Raw genomic sequence first — 25046 nt, forward strand, 5'->3', positions numbered from 1 at the left:
TTAAAAATAGTCAAAATTTCATTATTGGTGTTCCATAAATTTCATTGTATTATACTTGTTAAAAAAAAGAAAGGAAAAAAAAACTTTACTAAATGGTTTGCAGAGCCAATTTTATACTGTGGCATTTGTGCATGATTCTTTAGCTAATTACTACTTGGAATTTCTGTTCCTATTAATTCTTCAATGTGGAAAGCTGAATTTACAACCCTAATCAAAATTAGCCTTTTCTATTTTTGAGTATTAATACTCCAAATAATATTCCAAAATATACATGTATTTTATTTTTTTTCTTTTTTTATTGATTATTTAAAGCATTACATAGCTCATGATATATCATCTTTCATACATTTGACTCAAATTGTGTTTTGAACTCCCATTTTCACCCCAAATACAGATTGCAGAATCACATCTGTTACATATTCACATTTTTACATAATGCCATATTAGTGACTGTTGTATTCTGCTACCTTTCCTATCCCCTACTATCCCCCCTCCCCTCCCCTCCCCTCCCATCTTCCCTCTCTACCTCCCCTGCTGTTGTTCAATTCTCTCCCTTTTTTTTCCCTCCCCCTTGCCCCTCATAACCTCTTATAATTCTATGTATCATTGAAGGTCTCCTACTATTTCCATGTGCTTTCCCTTCTCTCTCCGTTTCTCTCCCCCCATTCGTACATGTATTTTATTTTGAAATAGTTTTTTTTCTAAGAATATCTGCATAACATAAGAAGTTCGTGTATTCAAAATATGATAGAATGACATGCCTGATAAATTTACATGTTTAATACCCTTAATTTTTATCATCAATTATACTTGTAGATTTAACCTTATCTGTTTTAGAATGCTAATTGATAACAAATTACACCATTGAATTTTAAATTTTATGTGAACATTTCTAGATTTATTATAGAAGGGGTAACCTAAAGATAAATGTAGGACATTGTCAGCAATAAAAGATAAGGCTGAAATATATTTCAGAAGATGCAGTGATTCTAAAACTTACAAGATCTTGTAAAACATTAGCTAACATGGAGTAATCCCCATGTTATGTAAGTTTGAATATTCCATATTCTGGAATCTACCACTATTAATGGACACTAGTAAGTTGTGAGGGGAAAATAGTTGTATTCGATATCTCACAATTTTATTGCCCTCCATCTTTGCCTTGGCAGAGTGTGGGTGAATGTAACAGACTTCTCCACGGATTTAGTGCTATGATATGCTTCAGACAGTCAGTCCAAAATGCTAGTGGATGCAGTACTATAGAAATGTCAATGTGCATGTGTGGCATGACTTGTTGTCTGATACTTCTCTGATCCACCCATGTGAAAAACATGCCCAGGTAATCCCTGATCCAAAATGAGAGACACACAGAAAAGTCTGGAACCCAATCTGTAGCTTGACATACATCAATGCAAGAAAGTGCCTGACATGTTTCTTTTCAAATCTTTACTTCTGGTGTTTCTTAGTATAGGTATCCCCTGAGCTGAGCTCTAATGTGATGGTTTGCTAAAGGTTTTCTACATGGATGGATGAAGGTGGATAAATCAAGGAGGAATTGGCTAGACCTAAAGCCTTTTTCATCTCTGGAGTCTCCAGGTAGTGGTTCAGATATTCAAAAATGTAGCCCTAAGAAATGGATTTATGGCCTGGCAGTGTCAAACACTTACCAAATGATTCCACAAGTATGACCTGGTGCCTACATTGGTGACAAGCCAGGCACCCAAACTGGGCAGAGGTTGAAATCATGGTATAATCCAGCTCAATCTACCACTATAAAATGAACAGGAAATCAAGTTTGGTTAACAACCAGAAGGCCAAGAAATAAAAATATTTTCATTTCACAAAAGTGGAATGAAATGGGATAGGAAAATGAAAGGGGAGGAAACAAACTTGAAGTGTTAGAAAAAAATATGTCATCAGGACCTGCATGGAGGTGGGAGGAGTAGGAAGGAGGTGTTCCAAAAGGCATCACTGAGAAAGGCGTATTTATCTTTGAAGAGGCATTCTCCGACATGCCTGTAATTTTTAGGTTGTTTTCTTAGTATAGACAGATTATAGTCTTTGGGTGTGGACTGGGTCACAAACTGGGAGGGTCCTGGTAGTTGTTGATAGCTTCTACAGAAGTCTGTTTTTCCTATCAAGTCCTCTAGATTTTAACTAGGTAATTCCCGGGAATTTGACAGTGGCTTGTTGAAGGCTCCTTCTGAAGAATCAAGTAGTATAGTTTGAGAACCACCATAAAGACTGGTTTAAAGATGACTTTAACAAAAATAGGAGGCATAAAACTACTTCTCAACTTAAGGAACTGAAACTGAAAATTTACTGTTACATACAAAAATTAATATATTTTTAATTGACAAAATTATGGTTTATCTACCTTTAGTAATAAGTTTTCATAATATGTTATTACCAGACAGAAAACAAAACCATCGGATATTTGTTTTCAAAGTGCCTTAAAATATCTGTATTCTGATGTAATTATTAATAGGCAAGACCAATGGTAAATAGTAAGAATTTGATAATTCCAACTATTCTGAGTTTTTAAATGAATGACTTCTGATACATATATTTTACTTAAAAAATACTTTTTCAGGAATATTAATATTCCATATCCATATATTATTTATTGAAGGTTATTAAGTATGCTCTTTGTCCTGTAGTTATAAGGTAGAGCCCTAGGAATTCCTATTGCTGCTAGTTTGTGGTTGATTTGATTTTACGAAATTGAATGCTTAATAAACCTTTCATGTCCACTCTTCCTTGCTTATACATTTAATTTGGTCCATTTTAATTAATTTTCTCAAAACTAATTATAGGCTACCTTATATATAATAATTCTTCATTATCATTTTAAGGGGATTTGTTTTCATATACTAGTTGTTTTTCTCCCACTAGATTGCATATGCCTTTTTAATTTTTCTCTATCCCCCATCTAAATAACAACACTGAACATCATGAAATAGGCACTGAACTAAGAAATTATTTGAATGATCTGAACTTTCAGGTAAAGAAAGGAACTGAAAGTCGTTGCTTTCTGAGACTATGGATTTTTTTGTTTTGTTTTTTACTAGGTTGGAGTTAGAGCCTACCTAAATATTCTGCTATGAAAAAATAAAAATTAATATCTGGATAATTTTCAGGCTTATAATAAAAAAACATTTAATAGTGATTTGATGCAAATTTTCATGAACAGCCACAGCTTAAAGAATTATTTTAACTGTCATTTATTTATAGTTTAATAAAATCTGTGTTCCTCTATAGCTCAATTTGTTTGTGCTTGAAGAAATCATATTAAACTGTTGCTATAACCCCAGGATAAAATTTGTGTATTTTGTCCAGCTTCACAAGTTGGCATATCCATTAACTGACATCAATGAACAAAAAGGACATTCTTCAAAAATGCATTTGTAGAACATTCCATAATCTCCCCCTTATGGAATATAAAAATAGCGATATTTTCAAAATTACTTAACTGTCCAGCCAACACTGGATAGTCCCAATTATAGAGAGAAGTGTCCCACTATTTTTGAAAATGCCTCTCCTAGTTCTCATTTTCATACAGAAAAATAAAAGGCAATTGAATTACAAAGGACACAATTTTTTATATTGGATAAATGTGTGTGGGTGTGTGTGTACATGCATGTAAAATGTAGGCTACTTGGCAGGTGAGATTATGTATAATAGAGTTGTTTTTGCAAACTTATGTACAAAGCATAATCAGAAAGTCAGAGTATGAATTTCAGTTAAAACAGTCCTGATCAATAGAAATCTAATGCTAGCCACATAATTCTACCCTATAATACCATATTATTAAAACTTATTACTAAATGTGCTACAATTTATTTTTTTAATCAAAAATCATTTAAATTGTTCAGTATAGAGTTTTAGTCTCCAGTCCCTCAAGTTTTAAGGTAGTTTTATAAATCTCCTGTTTTACTTTTTTTGAGGTCAACTTCAAAACCTAAATTTTTATAATTTAAAATTTTTCTAACACTTTTTTTTTCTGTGCTGGAGGCTGAACCCAGGGCCCCAAGCATGCTAGGTACATGTTCTGAGATGCACCCCCAGCTAATTAAATTTTCTAAAATATATTGCAAAATGCGGTAGCCCTGAAAGCAAGTAATAGTTTCCTGTTAAAATCATGCAATTCTTCTGCCTATCTTGCTTCATTCTATAAGAGATCAAAGACAGCAGAGACAAAGCTTATTGTACATAGTAAAACAATGGTAGCATAAGAGCAGGAACCCCAAAATAGAAATGAATTAGGAAACCAAGATCAAAGAAAACAAGACACAATGCACAGAACTAACATCTAAGCTGGTTCACACATTAGGGCCTTTACACATACTCTTCTTTATGCTTGGGCCAGTCACTTTCCCAGGTCTTTGGATAGCTCCCTCTTTGTTGTTGCATGTGTCACTTTTGAGATGTCATTTTTTCAAAGATGCTTTCATTGACCACCTTGTCTGAACTGGCTTTTAATTATCTTCAGTCACCTTAATCTGGTTTGTTTTCTTCAGAGCATTTGTCAAAAACAGTTTCTCAATCACTCCATGTGTTGAAGAATTGCTCTCTCTCTTCCCTGATTCAAACACCAGCTCCAGGAGAGCTTGTTCATGGTAGCATCCTCCAGGTTTGAATATAAGTTCCAGAGAACTCTTGTTAGTTTTAAGTGAATAGGTATTCGATGAAGTCGTCATGTGGCCCTAAGTTTTCTGGAAGTCAAAATGAGGAGAGAGGAATTAGAAGGGAAAATGCTTTTACCAGTGTTTGCAGGAAAAACAACAACAACAACATCAATTGAGAACCTGAACAGAATTAGAATAGAGTTTTATCACAAGGAACTCTATTCAGCAGGTACAGAATGAAAGTAAATCTCATAGGGAAAATGTTGAAAGTATAGTACTTAGACCACTCTACCCCAGACTCACAGATTTGAGGTCTACAGAGATGTTACTAGAATCTTCCCTAGATCTTGAAGGAATGCACCGAGATGCACAAGGTACCTAAGTTTTGGGGAGAAGCATCCAGTTATCTACTAAACATAATAAACTATCTCAAGACTTAAAACAGCCATTTTATTATTGTTATTGCCATGGTCATGGACAGAGCCCTGTGGCAAAACTAATCTCAGAGCCATAATAGCTATTTTACACTGACTTTGGGACTGGGAAAGTTGGGGGTAGTCAAGCATTCTCTTGCAATCTCTGACCTGTCTGAAGGTTGTCCCAATGACCTTTCCAACATGGTGACTTCCAGTGAATTGATCTTCCAGCAGCTCAAGGTGTTCAGGGATCCTGAAAGCAAAAGCTGTCAATCACCTAAGGCCTGGTCCTGGGCCTAGATCAGCATCTTTTTACCTATATTATTGCATTGGTGAAGCACTCCAGAATTGAGGGAGACAGAAACCCCTTTCTCCATGGAAAATGAGTTAAGGAATCTGTGACCATTTTCAGCCTATCATAGTTAAAAAAAAAAAAAAAAAAAAAAAAAAAAAAAAAAAAAACAGAGAAGCCTTAGGAAAAGTTTGCATTAACAGCACTTTTTTTTCTAGCTCACAACATCAAAAGCAAGTGTTGAAAAGTTTTCTAATACAAAAGATTGACTCTATGCCATTAAAGCTATGTAGCATGATTTGGAAGTACTTCTAAAATTATTCTTCTTCCAAGAGTTTGTTTCCAAGATTTTTTTTGGTAGATGTATATAAAATATGTTTGGCAAGATAACCAGTCCTATGTTCATTGACTACTGATTTATTTTTATTTGAATTTGTAATAGGGAAAGTAAAATTTAAATGACAGTGTTTCAGTGTTAGAAAATATAAATGTTGTTCAAGTAGATCTGTGAAGAGGTTTATATGGTTGTTAAAGTAAAAAGAAATATAGTGTTAGGAAAAAAATATATAAAAATTAAATTTTACTGAATGGAATGCAAATGTCAACATACCCAATGTTTAGAAGTGTCAATCAAAAAGGTAAACTGGGAGGAGTGAGAAAAATTAATTTCATTGTAGACATAAAAATCTCTGGAGCGTTTTCTACGGAAAATAAAACTCCTGAAGCATTTCCAGGCCAAGGGTATTGCCATTGTTGCTAGCATTTGTTTTCTGTTCTACCCAGTTCTATAACTGTACCTGAAACCTACATTCTCAAGGTTTTTTATAGGTTTGAATAATTATCTATTGTAAATTTTCAAGATACTTTTAATGCAGCAAAACATTGTATTGGGGGTGGTTTCCCATATGTCAGTGCATTTTAGCTAATTGAAAACTAATGCACTTTCCTCACATTTCCTATCAGATTAGTCATTAACAATGGGTGATTTTGTTCTGAATTTTGTTTTTGATATTTTACTTCTTTCATTAAGAACATAATTTAGAGCATTCTTAAATTCCCAATTAACTGTCTGACTCACCATCTTTATACCTCTCCAGTCTTAAACTTTAGGTGACTTGGGTGGTGTATTATTTTGTTTTATGTCGAAATAATAATAGTTTTATAATTAGCAGCAGCTCACTGCTGGTTTTGAGATTGAAAGCCAGATAGGAAATATTGGAGTGGGTAAGACCAAAACAGTCATTGTTTCCACTGAAAATACAATTAGTTGTAAACTTTTATAAGAAATTTCCATTTATATTCTGTTACTTATTTCTTAAAAGTGGCAGTTATAAGTGTTCTTTCCAATATCCACCAGTTAAGTTAAAATGACACTGTGTTAGTTGGTAGTGGAGACAACTTTTTAAATATGGATAAGAGGACTTTTGTCTTGATTTAAGAAAAATGACAATTTGGCATTTGCAGTAAATGGATGGAACCGGAGATGATCATGCTAAGTGAAATAATCCAGTCCCCAAAAGTCAAAGATTGCATGTTTTCTCCAATATGCAAAATCAAAAAAAAAGAGGGAGAAGGGGATAAAAAAATAGAAGAAAGATCAGTGGAGTATGAGTAAATGAAGGAAATGGGGGTGGAATGGGATAGGGAAAGACCAGGGAATGGATCTGATCTAACTTTCCTATGTAAATATATGAGTATATCACAGTGCATCTCACCATCATGTATATCCACAAGATACTAATTCAAAACAAAAACTATAAGTAAATAGCAGAAGAATTAGTAGAATAGAGGAAAGGAAACAGGGGAGGGAGGTGGGGAGGGAAAGCAGAAGCACTTGAGACTGAATAGAACAAATTATATCCTATGCTTATATAATTATGTAAAACTGAATTATAATGTTACATATAACTAAAAAGAACCGATACAAAAAAGCACCCTTGCACACAGTAAGATGATCATAGTTGATATAATCTAATTGAATATTTTTAAAAAGCTAATAGAGAAGATTTTGAATATTTCCAACAGAAAAAATGATATATGTCTGAGCTGATAGATTAATCTGATTAATTAATTAATTAATCTGATCTCATCATTATACATTGTATACATGTATTGAAATCCCACACTGTACCCTATAATTACATACTTTTACATGTAACAGATATGGATGGATGGATGGATAAATAGATAGATAGATAGATAGATAGATAGATAGATAGATAGAAAGAAAGAAATTTAACAAAAGGAAAGAGAGGCTGAGGATGTAACTCAGCCTTCACCTGAAACATACATTCTCAAGGTTTTCATAGGTTTGAATAATCATCTATTGTAAATTTTCAAGATACTTTTAATGCAGCAAAACATTCTATTGGGAGTTGTTTCCCCTATGTCAGTGCATCTTAGCTAATTGAAAACTAATCCACTTTCCTCACATTTTTTTATCAGATTGGTCATTAACAATGGGTGATTTTGTTCTGAATTTTGTAAAGTGTATGTTTACTATGCACAAGGCTTTGTTTGATCCTCAGTACCATATTTAAAAAAGAAAAGAAACTTCAGTGTGGACTGACATCGTGGAATAGATGCCAAATACAGTAATATCTTGATTATTCAAATGTAAGTTATTTATGTTATCTGTAACAAATCCAGCTTTTCTAATGTGTTTCCCCATATTACTCAAACATTTTATAGCTCCCGTTTACCTATCAATTACTGTATAATAAGCAAATAAGCTTATTTATCATTCACTTTAACAAAATAAACTTAAAAATGTTCTTGATGGATGTACCTTTCTCTCCCAAGCCAATGATAATTAACTGGGAGTACACTTAATTGACTGATCATCAAATCCAGAGCCATGAGTAAGTACTTGAAAGACAACTAGACTGTGTTTATTGTCGTCCTACCAAAGACATTCTACCTGAAATATTAAAGGAAATCAAGACTTTAAGTCTTAATCTTTGTCAATACTAGCATATCTAGAATGATCTCTCTTTTTTATTTTTTAATCAATTAATTTATTTATTTTAATTAGGTGTATATGACAGCAGAATGCATTTTCATTACCCTAGGTACATGTATAACTACACATATGGTGCGACGCTACAACCAGAGAAATGAAGAGTTGTGCTGCAATTGTGTACAATAATCTTTCTTTTGATGAATAATGAAAGTGAAGCCAGGCATGGTGGCACATGCCTGCAATCCCAGCAACTCAGTAGGCTGAGGCAGGAGGATCACAAGTTCAAAGCCAGCCTCAGCAAAAGTGAGGCACTAAGCAACTCAGTGAGACCCTGTCTCTAAAACTACAAAATAGGGCTGGGTATGTGGCTCAGTGGTTAAATGCCTCTGAGTTCAATCTCTGGTACCAAAAATAAATAAATAAGTAAGTAAATAAATAAATAAATAAATAAATAAAGTGAGACTTCTCCATAGAGATAAAGGTAGGTAGCCTGATGGTGTATATGTATGCTTTGTTTTTAGGTTCTGAATAGTTTTCTAGGAACATGGAAAACGTATTATGGAATTGAATAATATATCCCAATCTTCTTTGAACAAACCACTCTAATATACAAACACTCCATATAAGCCCAGTCTTTTTTGTTCATTATGGTATCGCCATAACCTAAACCAAGGCTACCCAGCACCAGTGGCAAAATATGAGAATGAATATTCTAACTGATAATTTATCTACCACTTGATAAAGTGTGATAAGCTGATCAATCTGTCTCAGTTCACTAAGAAAAATGAATTTTTATGCAAAACAGATAAAGCAGATTAAAATGCAAACTCTAGCAATTGAGTTCCTCATATATCTTTGATTTTAACTCATTCAGATGTAAAAATTTGTCAAATGCCAGTTACTTTCCCCATCTTAAACTTCCAAGTTGGAAAACTTTTCAAAATTCAGAAATGACAAATTATCAGGCATGTATTAAACATGTTTTTCATTTTTTTCCTTTCAATTGCTTTTATCTCCAAAATATTCTTTTAAGAGTTCTGACGTTTTGGCAGTAATGCAACAGTTAGACTATATTTGTTTATTGACATTTTCCATCAGAGTGCTTTCTTCTCTAAGAAGTTTTGTATTTCTGCTGTGAATATATAAATATATCATTGAATCCTAATCAAGTCTTAATGCAGGTGACAAAAGTTGGTATTTCATGCGGCCTGAGCCCTTAAATCTCCATCATGGAAAAGAACATTATTAGATATGCAACAGTCTATACTTTGATAAAAGATGAATGTTTCAACTGCTTTATGTGAAAAAAATTACTTCTGCTATTTGGTGGATTACTCATATTATTGAATATTAGCCATATGTATTTGTATCAATGTGTGTGTGCATGTCTCTGTGTGTGAACTAAAAAGCTTATCCGGTTACAAAACAGAGTTAGAAGATGAAATGCTTTTCTTGGGTTATTTTTTCTTTGTCCTTATTTTTTTACACTTTCTTAAAATATCTCCATAAGACTTCTTGGAAGAGTTTCATAAACAAATTCTAGAATTTGCAAAATAGATGATGAGCAGTATATTTTTTTTTTCCATGAAGCACTGGTTTGGCCATACCTGATTGGCTTCCTAGAAGAATGGAGTGGATGTTCCCTAATAACACCTGTATCACCACTTCTGAGGTATGTAGAAATAACTCCAAATTTTCCTAAGTGGGGCTTCCTCCAGGAATTTGCTTTCCAAGTATCATCTGTGGTGATTCCCCAGGTTTAGAAGGTTCTTTAGAAAGACTTTGTAATGCAGGATTAGCTATCCTCTACTTTCCCTGGAATGGTTGCAATTCTTCAACACCAGGATAGACATTAAGTCTTTCTTAATTGGCTTGGGTCGGACAGGGAGGGGATATGTGAAACTTCTAGATCTGATCTGTTCTGGTGCTCCTGAGATCTTCCGTAGTTACCTCAGGTCTGTTTAGAGGAAAGAGTTGCTTCATGACGATCCCTGACAGTCCACTTCTGAAGACTCTGCCTGAAGAAAGTTGAAGAGTTTTGCTCCACCCACATCCCTGTTTCTAGACTGGGGCAACAGCCCTCTGTGGCTGCTAATGATTCACCTTTGAGATGTCAGGGAATATGTAACATCTCTCCTAATTTAGGAATATGTACACACACAGCTCTCTTGTCTCAAAATGGGATTTTTGCTCCAGAGCTCTGCAGTGAGAAGCTTCATGTACATTTCAAATATTTGCCTGACTTTTTACCCTGTCCTGTCCTGCCTTCCTCCCCTCACAGGCATATTGTGAGACTCTGCCCTCAATAAATCACAGCCCTGCAAATTTCCATCTCCATGTCTGATTCTAAGAAACTTAAATATTATAAAACAAAATATGTGGAGATATCAGATCTCCAAATACAATGAAGACAACCTTTTAACTTCAAAGGTTCATACTTAAAATGACCTGAAATGCTTAGGATAATCTATGTTTTATTACTAATAGAATTTCCTCGAGGGAAACTTTAATGAGCCTAAGCAATGGTTATCATTTGCATTCCTAGACTCACTTACATCATTCTAAATTTAATTACCGGCTAAGGGTGTAGCTCAACAATAGAGTGCTTACTAGTATGCCCAAGGCCCTGGATTCATACCTAGCAGTTGGTGGGAGGGGACTTAATGCTCTATAAGCAACAAGTAGGCATTTTGAAAATGTTTTTGTTGTCTTATCATAACATAGTATCAAGATTTACTATAGCTTATTTAATGTAGTTTATTAAACTGCATTTTGTAGCTGTATTTTTGCTAATAAACATAGTAAAACTGCAATTAGAGGCATTTGTTGAATCTGTGTCAATTTGCCAGACTTAAATGACTTTGTTCTAACAGTACTGGCATGGAGATCAACATTTAATTGATAGGTTATATTGTCAAAAATGTAGCGTGGCAAAGGTTCATAGACCTGTTTAATCTCAGCAGTGGCATGTTAAAAGACAAATGGAGATTAGGAAACATTTTCCTAAATAAAATACTTTATTTTATGTGGTACTGATAAGCAGAATTTACAACATTAAGTAATTTATTCCTTCTACATTTATTGACTACCTTAAAAGTATGTGCAACTTTGCTAGGAATTTTCTGGGCACCCAAAATGGTAAAATAAAGGTCCTGCTCCCAAGAGGATACCACAGTTTATTGTGAGACGATGAGGGATTGTGTTTGAGCCTAGACCAGTAAATGACCCCATGAATAAGCTTCTGTACATCAGTCTCATCTATAGCATGCAGACTATAGATATATCTTTTGTAGTGAAATGAGCAACATGCTGAGGTTCCAGAGGAAAGTTCCCTGGAAGCTAAATATTATTTTTCTCATCAAAGGTGAGTATTACATAGCTAAAATAGTTCAGCTGAATGACCTGGAGAAATAAACAATCTTATGAAATGAAATGCCTTCATATCTTTATATAACTGTTCATTTTGGAGAAAACATAACTTGGCTACATATCTTTTCTCCACTCCCATCCTTGCTTCCTCCATTGAATTCTTGGAGTCTGAAAGATATCTTTAATAGATTTTTCAAAATGCTTACATTGTAGCAAGTTCTGGTTTGGGTTAAGCGGGAGATAAATCATAATGGCCTCCAAAACTGAGTTAGGCCCAATCCCTGGAGGTAGCACAGGACTTGGCAGGGTACTCTGGCCAAGCTTTGCCACTCTACAAGGTTGGCCAGAGTACAGATGTCATGCTGCTGATCATAGTAGATGATTTTGTAAAGTTCTTATATTTTGAAGGTATTAGTTTGAAAAAGAGCTTTAAAACTTGACCATGTTCACCCTAGAACCGTCTATATCTTAGTCTAATGGGGAGCTGTAGCCTTCATAAAATTTAAGATTCTCTAGGAAGTTCCAGGCTCCAAGGGTTCTATTGAATTAGGTCTCTAACTCATTTAATTTAAGAACTTTTCCTCTGTGCTGGTATCCGAGGGCATCCTTGTTGTAATCCAATTATTTCTTGGTGCAAGACAGAAAAAAATGCAGGTAGAATACAACATAAATATATCCTTAGCCAGAGAAGACTCTAGTACTGTGGGAGGTTTTATTATTGTCAAAACATTTGTTGCAGCTCCCACCAATCCTTCCATACCAAACCCTCCCCTTAAAAAGATAATTTTCCATACCCCACTGCTGTGTGTCTTGCTTTGAACAATGAATTATAAAGGTAACAAAGTAATCTATTTCTAAGAAAACCAGTTAAGAGTCAGTAAAGGGTTCTGCCATGTAATCTCCTAGGTCTTTCAGTCAGTCCAGAGTGAAGATCCAAAACTACGCAATGGATATTGTGTAATCAATAAGTTAAGGGTTTGTTGTTCATAAATGACTGGAATTTTGTGGTGTTGGTTACAGTGGCATTTGCCTGTTGATGGAAAAAACTTAATTCCAGTTTATGGATTATCATTTAACAACCTGCTATGAACTCTTTGAACTCTTGTATAAATTCTCGTTTCTCGTGGATAGACGTTATGTTTTCATTTCTTTTTTTTTAAATAATGTTTTAGCTGTTGATGGACCTTTTATTTATTTATTTACATGAAGTGCTGAGAATCAAACCCAGTGCCTCACACATACTAGGCAAGCACTCTACCACTGAGCCACAACCCCAGCAGCATGTTTTCATTTCTTATAGATCAGTATCAAGCAGTTGTTCAGCTGGATTATACGGTCGATATATGTTTAGCCTTTTAAGAAACTGCCAAAATGTTTTACAAAGTGGTTATATGATTTTGCGTTCAAACCAGTAGTATATGAAATTTTCGGTGACTCTGATTCCTTGCCAAAATTTGTTATGCTTGGAATTTTTTAATTTTAGCCATTCTATTACGTGGGTACTAGAACATCAGTGTGGCTTTTATTTGCATTTCTCTAATGACTAATGATGGAAAGCATTTTTTCTAGTGCTTATTTGCCATCCAGATTCCTTCTGCAGTCAAGTGCCTGTCCAAATTAGCCAACTTGGGGAGGAAAATTGATTTCCTATTTTGAAATTCTGAAAGTTTTACTTGTATATATAGTCTGAATACAAATTATCTTTCAGATATATAATTTGCAAGTATTTTATCTAAGTCTCTCTTATCTTTTCATTCTTATCACAATGTTTTCCAAAGAACACAAATGTTTAATCTTATGAAGAATAGTTATCAATTTGTTCTTTTATGGGTTATAATTTTAGTGTTGTATATTTGTCTAACTCAAAGATTTTATCATCTTTTTTAAATAATTTGTTTTTTAGTTTAAATAGTACACTTAAGATTATGATTAATGGTGAATTAGTGTTTGTATATGGTGAGAGGTATGGATTGGATTGGATTCTTTCTATTGTATTTTTTAATGGATATCCAATTGTTCCTATATCATTTGCCAAAAGGACTGATTTTTCTTTACTGAACTGTCTCTTGCCCCATATTGAAAACCATTTGCCTATATAGGTGTGTCTCTTTTTGGACTTTTTCTTTTCTTTTCCATTGGTAAATTTTGACTTTTTTAAATGCCAATCCTGCACTGTCTTGATTACTATAACTTTATGGATATTTTTAAAATCAGGTTGTCTTGGTCTTCCACATTTATTTTCCTGTTTGAAGTTGTGTTGAATATAGATTCTTTCCATGTCCATATGATTTTTATAATTAATTTAACAGTTTCTATGAAGAATTAGAGATTTTGTTTAATATTGCATTTAATGTTTAATATTATCTTGGAAAATATTTAATTCTTTTTAAAAAGGATTTATCCTACTCCTGAAAATAGTATATCCTTCTGTTTAATTTTTGAATGTTTTTTAGCTTTCTTTTTGGGTTTTAAAGTAAAAATCGTTTACCTCTTTTTTCAAACTCATCCCTAAATATTTCATATTTCATGCAATTGTTTCTTTTATTTCAATTCCTATGTGTTGTTTTGTATATAGAAATGGATTTAAGTTTTGTACATTGATTTTAAATCCCACAATTTTGCTTCCTTGTATATTAGTTATAAGTTAAATCTTATAGATTTCATTGAACTGTCCACTAAATGATCATATTATTCTTCCCTTCTAATCTAGTTGGCCAGAATTTCCAGGGCAACTTTGAATAGTGGTGACATGATCAGACTCATCTGTCTTGTTTATGATCCAGAGGAAAGTATCCAGGCTTTCATCATTTAGTATGATATAGCTGTAGGCTTTCTGCAGATGTCTTTTATCAGGCAGAGAAACTTTTACTTTTCATTTAGTTATTTTTAGGAAGGTATGTTAGATTGCCTAAAATGATTTTTCCTGCATCTACCAAGATGCTCATATGATTTTCCCCCTTTGCTTTGCTTTTATGGTAAATTATGTCAATTAATTTTTCAGTGGTAAATTTTTTACCTTCCTGGAATCAAGCCCTACCTTGACTATGCTATTTTACTCTTTGTGATATTATTAGATTCTTTTCAGTAAAACTTTATTTCCAATTCAACACATATGTTAGAAGATATTTAGCTGTGGTTTTCCTTTTCTCTTGATTTTCTGTGGTTTTGGTCAAGGGTTTCATAAAATGAAATGGGTATATTCCCACTTTTTCAATTTTCCAGGACAATTTGTGTAGACTTGCTACTATTTATTCCTTGAATGTTTGGTAGAATTCATCAGTGAAGCAATCTGAGCTTGAAGTTTCTTTGTGAGAAGAATTTTGCCTACTAGTTTGCATTCTTCAATGCATATAGTGTTGTCGGGGTTATCTACTCCCTCTTAGGTGATATTTTGGAGTTTATGTCTTTAAAGAAATGTGTCCATTTTTTAATGCTTCCTTTTGTGTGGTTTTTCCCATTCATAATATTTCTTTTTCTATTTATTCTTCTAAGATTTTCTCTTTATCACAAATTTGAGCAATTTAATTATCATGTCCCTTACTATAATTTTCTTAGTATTTCTTGTACTTGGGATTAATTAAGCTCCTTATCTCCCCATAAAGAAGTCTCTGTAGAGGCAGAGGAGACTTTACTGGGAACTTTCAGGCCTTTTATTCATTTGTAGTACTCGGGATTGAACCCTGGGGGAGTTGCTCTACCTGAGCTAGACCCCCAGACTCCTTTACTTTTTGTTTTGCCACAGGATCTTGATACATTGCTGAGGCTGCTTCCAGGGTCCTGGAGAACACTCCATGGGACCTTGTACAGATATCGAGAATTCTTTCTCTCCAAAGCTGTCCCTTTTCCAGTACTTTCTGTACCTTCTGCCTGAGTCTTTCCAGATTCAATACAGGGAATCCCTGGGTTCTTCCTGAGTTCTTCCTGCACTATGCAGTCTCTCAAGACAATAAATTGGAGTGTGCTAAAGATTCACCTCAGTTGTTTAGTTTTGCCCAAGGATCACAATTCTTTGTTACCTGACATTCTGTATCATTAAAAAAAATTAATGTATTTTGGCTGTTTTGTTGTTATTTCAGGTGGCAGGGTAATTCTGTCCCCTTTCATGCAATGCTGACTGGAAGTGGGAATGACTCACCTGATTTAAAAAATCAGTACATATTCTTGGTTCAAGGTGTTTGGGAATAAAGAAGTTGTCTTCAGATCAGAGTATTTGTATTGACTTCATCATTTACGATGAAAACTGCCCATTTTTAATAAAGGTTGCTTTGCCAATCATTTTTTCCCCAACTTGCTCCTCTAAAAAATAAAATCCAATTACCTACTTCCTGTTGACTTACCCAGAGTTCTACTATTAGGCTTTGCATACAGCTCATCTGGATTGTAGAGAACTTATCTGGCTATATGTGTGAGTCATTCATTTTTATGTAATTTGCATTGCTAACTACATCTTCCAAATGGAATTCTGGTGACAAACTGTTCAAATAGGTCTTTTGTAAGTTTGCATCAAAGAAAGTTTTATGGAAGTATCTGGCATAATTAAATGTCTTTTCATGTGCATGTGTTTTTAGAATAACATGGTAGGAATGCTGAACAATTTAAACAGGAAATATTTGTTGAGTCAGATTTCCTTCTGCAACTATAGTGCTGAGTAATTTAGTAAGTTATATTTTCAGTGTGATAAAGTGGGGGAAAATGACTGTGCTCGAATATAATATAAACATAAGTCAGAATTGAAGAATATCTGTCTTAGAATATATAACATGATTAAACCCAAGCACAAATATTCCCAGAGGTAGATTTTTCTTATTGACTTAGTTTTGAATTTACAAAGTACATGTCTTTATTTCTATAATGCAAAAGTTATTATATATGTATATCAATATAATGACATTATATTTGTGACTTTCTTGTCTCATCAACATCCCCCACCTTTTTCACTTCATACCATCCAACTTCAGGGTATGAATGTTAATGGCCAGCTCTCTCCTTTTGCAAAAATCTGTCCCTATAGTATGATTTTCATTTCAATCAATCCTACATGTCACTCATCTTTCCCTGACTTCTCAATTTCTGATCACCAAGGACACCCCATTTTGGTTTATCATTTGGAAAAGTGGCCAAAATGAACAAACTTATTTTTTTTAAAAAAATTATTTCCATCAGTTTTCATTTAGAAAAAAAATCAAATTTATCATTGGTTAAATCTCTTGTCTAGGTTATACAATTGATTTTATCAAATTCCAAGATGGTAATTATACATTGTTGGGTTTTAGGTAATGGTTTGATTTTATGACAGGTTCCAAAGGATAGATGAAAGACTCTGCTTTGTCTTGTGTCTCTGGAAAATTTATTGAATTTCCAGTTTTCAGAATCTGGCAAACAGAAGAAAGATGGTGATACTTTGAGTCTCATGAAGTTTTTAGTGTGTTATGTGCTTTAGCATGATTGACAGCTCTGTCTAAGGTAGCAGTCCTTCCTATGGCTTTTCAAAGTCTGTGTTTCTAAATTAGAAGATTCTGAAAAGGAATCAAAATGTCAAATTTTGAATATTTGAAAAAATGAAAAATTATAAGAAAACATTCTGGAACATTCTTTTCCTTCTGCCTTTTGAAAGTTTTCCATTTTGTTCTTTAGATTTTTCTATAGAAGATCACATTTATTTTAGATTAAATTATTATGTTTTTAAGGAATACTAAAACAACAATTATCAGGAAATTAATCCAAAATGTCATAAGAATGTACTGTAGACAAGATAGATCTGGTATTGTTGTTGTGGGGAAATGCAATGATCCATCACAATATTTTAAAGGCAGTGATATATTTAAGTACTTGAGGATTGCAGTAACTAGCTTCCTCTTAAGTCAGAACATAAAAAGCTAGCTACCAAAGTGAATTAAATTCCTTAGCAACTAAAACAAGAGAGAAAACAGTCTTTTTTTGGTCTGTAATTCTGGGTATTCTTTGTAAATATGTTAAAATTATCCCTCTGACAGATTTTGGTGTAAGTTTCTACTTTATTCCTTATTTGCTCAGAACGTTCTCTTCCCTTCAACATAATTAAGTCACTTATTCTCCATCGTATTGTCCCCATCACCCAACTAAACGCATTTTGCCTACTGTGTGGTATCTCAATAACTGGATATAAGGAGTTAATACTAAAAAGGAGAATTTGTTCACGAGGTATTGATCATGAAGAGGTGGAAGTCCCAAATCTCAATCCACTTCCTGGAGCCTCAAACTAAGGGTGTTTGTGGGATAAAGAAACAGGTGGTGGTAGGCCTGGGGAAAAGTGATCAGAACAGGGGGAAGTGCTGTAATCAGAGTTTTCACTCATAATTTGACTTCATGGCACTTTCTAAAGTCCATAAAATGGCACAACAGAGTGGTCTGAGGGTGGGTTTTTCCAGCCCTCTGATACCTGTGCAGGCTGAGGAAGGGGTCCTTGGTTTCACTTGGTTGGAGATAGTAAAAAAGTGAACCTCCAAGTTCCTGAAAAATGACTTAGGCAACAGTTACCATGGTGACCTGTACTTCAGAGGTGTTACAAAGAGCAAAGCTAACAGCAGTACATGGCTCAGCTTGTGACCTCTAAAGAGAGATAAAAGCAAGTTACTAAAAGCAAGTAAAGAGAGAGGAGTTATTCACGCTTTCCCCTGGTTTCTTTTACCTGCCTCTCTCCCTTCTTTTTGTTTTCTCTTCCTTTCTCCAGCACCTCTGGTTTATACTCTAGCTCTACCACTGGACTGATTCTTTTGGAACTTGGTTGTGAACTTAGTCTTTGACCTTCAGTTTCATGTTCTGCAAAATGCAGATGCAGGAGATACCCATTTCACAGAGTTCTTGGAGGATAACTGAGCCTCATGTGTAAGAAGTCCAAATATGAGGTCTTTAGTGCTCAATACACATTTTCTCCCCTTTCCTTCTGCCTTTCTCTCCTCTGAGATTTCTTTCCTTCTCCTTTGAGATTTGGTTAAAAGTATCTTTTTTTAAAAAAATTTTAATCATATGGAGATAAGGAAAAGAGGTAAATTATTAGCAGGAAAATAACAACAATGAATTTATAACATCAGTATTCATTTAGTGCTAAATATGGCTAGTCATGTTTTAAGAGCATCACTTGCATAACTTCATTTAATCTCACCACAATTCCATGAAATATGTCCATTTTCACTTAGAGAAGCAAAGTCTTAGACTCAACTGACTCTAAGCTCCAATGCTTGGAACAAGACAAATGGCCAGTCAAGGTGGATTCTGCTCCCCTTGATTCCATCTTACCCAACTTTCTTACTTAATCATGTCACTTACCTGCATTGGCCTCAATACTCAAACTCCTCCTGCCTCAAGTCATTTTGTATTGGCTATTCCGTGTCTCTGCAATTTTTAATACTTTCCAATCTCAATAAAATGGTCACTTCCTCATAGTGTTTTCTGGGATCATCCTATTCAAAGTAACAGAGTTATTTCCCCAAAGCCTCTGTAGTATTACCAGAGTTTGCTTTAATCATAATTCTTATAATAATATAATGTTATCTTCTATACTCATTAGGTTTTCTTCCCTTTTTTCTTATTTGCCTTGAAGGATACATACCATAATAAAGTGTGGACATTGCATTTTAATTTGCAGTATTATCCTCTGTGCTTACTACTGTTCCCCCACATAAGAAATGTTCACTGTGACCTGAATGCCACATCCCCAGCCCTATTTTGTATTTTATTTAGAGACAGAGTGTCACTGAGTTGTTCAGTGCCTCACCATTGTTGAGGTTGGCTTTGAACTTGCGATCCTCCTGTCTCAGCCTCCCCAGCTGCTGAGATTCCAGGTGTAGCCCAGAGCACTTGGCTCCTGTTCATTTTTATAATGAAATTTAGGCATCAGATAATATCATTCATGGGTGGAAAAACTGAGTCAAAGAAGTATAGGACATACATGAAGACAAGTCAATATATATGGGGTCTCTGTAGGCTGACTCTTAACTATTTTGATGATAATAGAAGCTTATTTGACAAAATTTAAAAGGAGTATTAGGATTATAGTGAATATCATATGTAATATATGTGTAGTTAAGTAATCTGGTAAATAATCATGTATTAGACCTATAATAAACATAATTGATTTGAAATGAAGAGAAAAAAATTACTAAATTTTTGTTTAGTCTCATACATTCTATGTAGGAAAAAAAAAAACCATTCAACTTTGGAAGTAAAAAGCAAGTCTACATCTTTATTTTGGGTATAACTGATGCCTATATATATCCATAGCACAATGTTTAAATTTTTAAAATTTATTAAATGCATTGTGGAACATTTAAAATACCCATCTGATATTTGTTATTGAACTTCAAAATGATATATGAGGATTTAGGTAAATACAGTCTGCCTAATATTAATTTTGGAAAGTAACTCAGAAGACAATATTTTGAAGACAATTCTGCCAACAATTATTAAATATGTTTTGAGAAGAAAATTGCTATCCAAATTACCCATCTCATCCTTGGCATTTTCTGAGAAACAAGACAAATATTTTTTAGTTTGCAAAGGCAGCTCACAACAGTTGCAAGTCAATTAATTATACAAGATTTAACCATGCATTTGACCATAAAATGAATTGGTTGTGGTTGCTAGATTATAGTTTTAGATGATTTTATGTAGATCAAAGCATGTTTGACATACTGATGATTACAATGATTATCTGTGTGAATGACAAAAAAATAGTAAAATTAAGAAAATATTTTTCTTGGAAAAGGTACAGAGTATGTTTTGAATAAACAAACAAAGCATGGAAAAATATTTGAATTCCTCATCCATTTTTAAGACCAGTTAATAAATTGAAGACATGCAAGTAGCTCATTATAGAAATCAAGCCTTATTTATTAAGAAGTGTTTATTTTTAATCACTACATTCATTTGCTGGTCTAGTGCATATTTTTCACAAGTACTTAAAATCCTCATCTCTTTTTTTTTAATTATTTTATTGTTGGTTGTTCAAAACATTACATAGTTCTTAATATACCATATTTCACAGATTGATTCAAGTGGGTTATGAACTCCCATTTTTACCCCGTATACAGATTGCTGTGTCACATCAGTTACATTTCCATTGATTTACAAATTGCCTTTCTGGTGACTGATGTATTCTGCTGTCTATCCCATTCTCCACTGTCCCCCCTCCCCTCCCCTCCCCTCCCCTTCTCTCTCTCCATCCCCTTTGTAGACGATAATTACTTTCCAAATACCTTTTTGTTACTTGGTCATTGTTTATCTTTTAGGAAGATAATGATGCCAACAATACAAATCTGTTCCTAGAGTCTATTAAATAGTCTATGAAATTTGTGTATATGTCATTTTATTTAACCTTCAGAATAATTCTATAAAATAAATTCATTTGTTTAATTCACAGATATTTATTGGGCACCTAATAGCTATGGAATCCTGTAGGAGTTTGGAACACAGTGACAAAATAAAGCTGTCAAAAGTCCTTGCCTTCATAGAGATTACATTCTCAAGGAGAGGATGGTGCAATTAAGAAGTACCTCAGGGACAGGTGATGCTACAGGAGTAGTGACCTAGTTTCTGCTGCATGGAGAACTAGCCCAAACTCTTGTTTCAGACAGTTGCCATTTGGGTTCAGGTCAGTGGGGCTGCTGTGCTGATGTAGGTCAGCATTAGCTGATCTCTGTTGGAGCAACTATGGGTGTACTGTCAACTTCCAGATCAGTTGGTGGCTGACTGAAGGTGTTCCCAACCAACAAAATTTCCTTCTGCTTCACCTGCAGTTGAGCCCAGACTTTTACACATGGCAGTTGTGGCGGAAGAAATATTGGGAAGGCAGTCTTGTGGGCCATTATTTCATTCTTTTGAGTGTATGCTGTATAAGCATTGAATAGATGATCCACTCATACCACTTGTCATGGTTGAAAAACAGAACTCATTCTGCTGCTGCAGTAATATTACAGAGGTGTTTGGAATCTACCCTCATGCCAGATGTATGTTTGTTGAATTTTGAACAGCTGTGTGGTTTCCATTCAAAAAATAACATTTTACAATAACTTCCCTATGAGTAACAACTACTATTGCCTATATACTTATGGGATATTTCAAGCGAAAGTAAAAACAATATTCTGAGAAAAAAATACAAGTATTGCTTTTCTCATACGATTTTTCTTTGTTTTGTACCTTTTATGGAGGGTTGTTTTCCACATATTCACCTGGACTGTGGAATATCAAAGCAATATTAAATAGAGCACACCATTATGCAGTAGTTACTTTGAGGCAAATCACATAACTATAATTATTTTGTCAATAGGAAGGCTGAAACATACACAGACTCAGTGCCAAATACTCTTGTATCAGATGTTCAGTGAAAAGCCAACAGATAGAAAATGTATAAAAAATGATATTTATTTTGTGTGCTGTGGTCCATAACATTTAGGGAATTTTGGTTACAGGGTGTGCTCCTGGAAGAAGCAGTAGCACAGAGTGCCTTCTGCATTGCAAGCAAAGGCCCGGGGCAGCAGGCAGCATGCAGCCCACCTTCATTGCACCTTTCCAGGAGGGCTTTCTGAACCTGTCTCACCACGTGAGGACACCATCCCGAGCTAGTGGTTAGCAACCCAGAATTTTCAGGCTGGGGAAGCAATGTGTCAATCTATAATGAATTCATGCAGTGGACTGTGGGAAATATCCAGTTCCATTGTCCTGGCCCAGCACACAATTGCCATGGAATATCCTCCTAAATTAGCAAATGTGCTTGTTAGTGTGCAATCTTAAAGGTGGTTTTTTGTTTGTTTGTTTGTTTGTTTTGGTACTAGGGATTAAACCCAGGGACGATTAATCACTGAGCTACACCTCCAGCCCTTTTTTATATTTTATTTTGAGACAAGGTCTCAATAAGTTGCTCAGGGCCTCCCTAAGTTGTTGGCATTGCCTCTGAACTTGCAATTTTCCTGCCTCAGCCACTCAAATCTCTGGAATTACAGACATGTGCCAACACCTGGCCAGCCTTATTATTTTAACATATATTTACAAATTATCTCCTTAAAAGATAATAAAAGTGAAGCTACATATACATGTATGTATATGTATGTATACATGTATATATGTATTATGGTACCATTTCTTAAAGGATACATACATGCATTATATGCATTTATATATATATATATATAAATATATATATATATTTATATATATATATTTATATATATAAATATATATATATATATTTCTGATTTTTAAAATATAAGATAAGTGGGCTAGGGATGTGGCTCAAGCGGTAGCGCGCTCGCCTTGCATGCGTGCAGCCCGGGTTTGATCCTCAGCACCACATACAAACAAAGATGTAGTGTCCCCCAAGAACTAAAAAAATATATATATTTAAAAGATTCTCTCTCTCTCTCTTTCTCTCTCTCTCTCAAAAATATATATATAAGTAACATTAGAAATACATATATTTAATAAAATAAGGAGTATATAAATATATATAAGTATATGTATTTCTTGCTTGTCTTAGTTCCATGTGTTATTTCATTTTGCCAAGGTTGATACTTTCTTCTAAGGACTGAATTTTCAAAAAAACCAATAATCAAAAGCTTAAATGATGTTTATGATAAACAGCTTCACTTCATTTTTAACTATACACCTTTTATTGTAGTTATTTATCATTCTTATTATATATAATGACTACTGCATTGTATTTATTTTTTAAATGCTGTTACATAAATTTAAAACTAAAATTAAGTAAGGTCCAGGAGTTGGCTCTAAAGATAGCAGAGCTATTAAAAATATATATTCTTAAAGCATTCCGGGAAGGGAAATACTCAACATGAACTACTCTGACATTTAAATCTTATCTTATTCCTGTCAGCACTGTTATAGTTAGTGATAAAGGTGGTATTAATAGCCATATGATTTTCTGAAAATTAATTTTTTAACATTTTCAATTGACAAGGCAGATGGATATATTTACAGTCCAAAATCTTTTATTGTATCATTTTGAAAGATATTTATATTCTCTATCCTCATTTCAAGAAAATAAGATGCCTATGTATTTTATGGCACATTGACTTGCATTTCATTAAGTACAGTTTCTTCCTAAGTGAATTTATCCATTAAACATTTCCATATTCTAGTTTTTCTTTCAACAACTACATTCTCATAGATTAAAAAAATCCAAGTTTTGCTGATTGGTGAATTGGTAATTAGTATCCCATTTTTGGTTTTAAATCATTTTCTAACTGCTACTTTTCAAAGCTTAGTGAAAATAGTTTGTTCTGCATGTATTTTTGCAGAGTTCTTACAAAATTTGCTGATATAATAGTTGTATAAATCCCCAATTCCATATAATTTTTTTTTGCTATTCTACTGATAATCCCTAGAGTGGGATAAATTTGCAAAAAATGTTTAATATTATTTTATTTCTGTCTCAAGCTTTCTCCTTTTGTCTTTTCAAGTTATAAGAAACCTGTAAGCCTGGAACAGAGTTAATCCCCTTTTCTCCTCTATTCTGGCTTATCATCTCTTCATCAATCCTGGGCATGACTAAAGAGAAATACAGCATATGTGATCCTTCTACTGACCAGCTATATGTCCTGTAACATTTGGGTACCCAAGTTGATGATTAATGTAGAAGGTCAAATTAGTTATTATAGAAAATGACTGGAAAGTGAACCTCAGAAGTAGCAGAATATTAGGAAATGACTTTTGAAAACACTAATATAATCAAGTGCTTCCTCCAACACCTACAAAATACCTTAGCTCATTAGACTGAGATATAGATCTCTCACCATGTCCTAAAGCTTTTTAGACCTGTCATTTCTTGTATTCTTTAGGGACACAGCATATGATTTTTCCTTTCTCTGAAATTGCTGGCAGTATGCTTCTGTTCTGCTACAAGCAATTCAACATCATCTCCTCCTTGACGCTGTCTCTTTCTTCCAATTCTTTCTACTTTTATCTGAAGGGCCAGAAGACACCTTTTCTCTCTAAGTGAGTGTAGGTGACCATGCTCCACAGAATCATGCTAAAAAATATCAGCTTTTGTAATTTTTTTTTTTTTACTGAACCCTGTGTGGTCACATGTATAATTTTTGAATGAGTTTGGTGAGAACAGAGTGTTATTATATTTCATATTTCACAGATTTTCAATCAAGTTATATTGATTTATTTTCACCTTTTCTTGGAAAATTTCAGTGATTTAGATTATTATGAAATATTTACAAATAACATTATTTTTAAAAAGATACTTAAAATATGACAGTATAGATAGTATGTTATCATGAAATAAAAGATGTATATTTGTATTTCTTGCATATGCATCTAAAAAAACTCAGGAAATACACATGACTATGCTAAATAAATAATTCACAGGAATTGAGGGTTAG

At 33.9% G+C, this 25046-nt stretch overlaps 1 protein-coding gene across 6 annotated transcripts in view; it reads left to right on the plus strand.

Moving 5' to 3' along the window:
* PLCB1 (phospholipase C beta 1) overlaps positions 1–25046 on the plus strand; it is a 718158-nt gene that overhangs the window by 328810 nt on the left and 364302 nt on the right. The window contains exon 4 of one of the 6 annotated variants that reach the window (XM_081292674.1): positions 9889–9970. The exons of the other annotated variants lie outside the window; for them this stretch is intronic. Coding sequence (XP_081148800.1) covers positions 9889–9970 — 82 coding nt within the window. The remainder of the gene's footprint in view (positions 1–9888; positions 9971–25046) is intronic. 6 annotated transcript variants of the gene reach the window in all.

This window comes from Spermophilus citellus, assembly GCF_964194105.1.
Source record: "Spermophilus citellus genome assembly, chromosome: 4".
Classification (NCBI taxonomy): domain Eukaryota; kingdom Metazoa; phylum Chordata; class Mammalia; order Rodentia; family Sciuridae; genus Spermophilus; species Spermophilus citellus.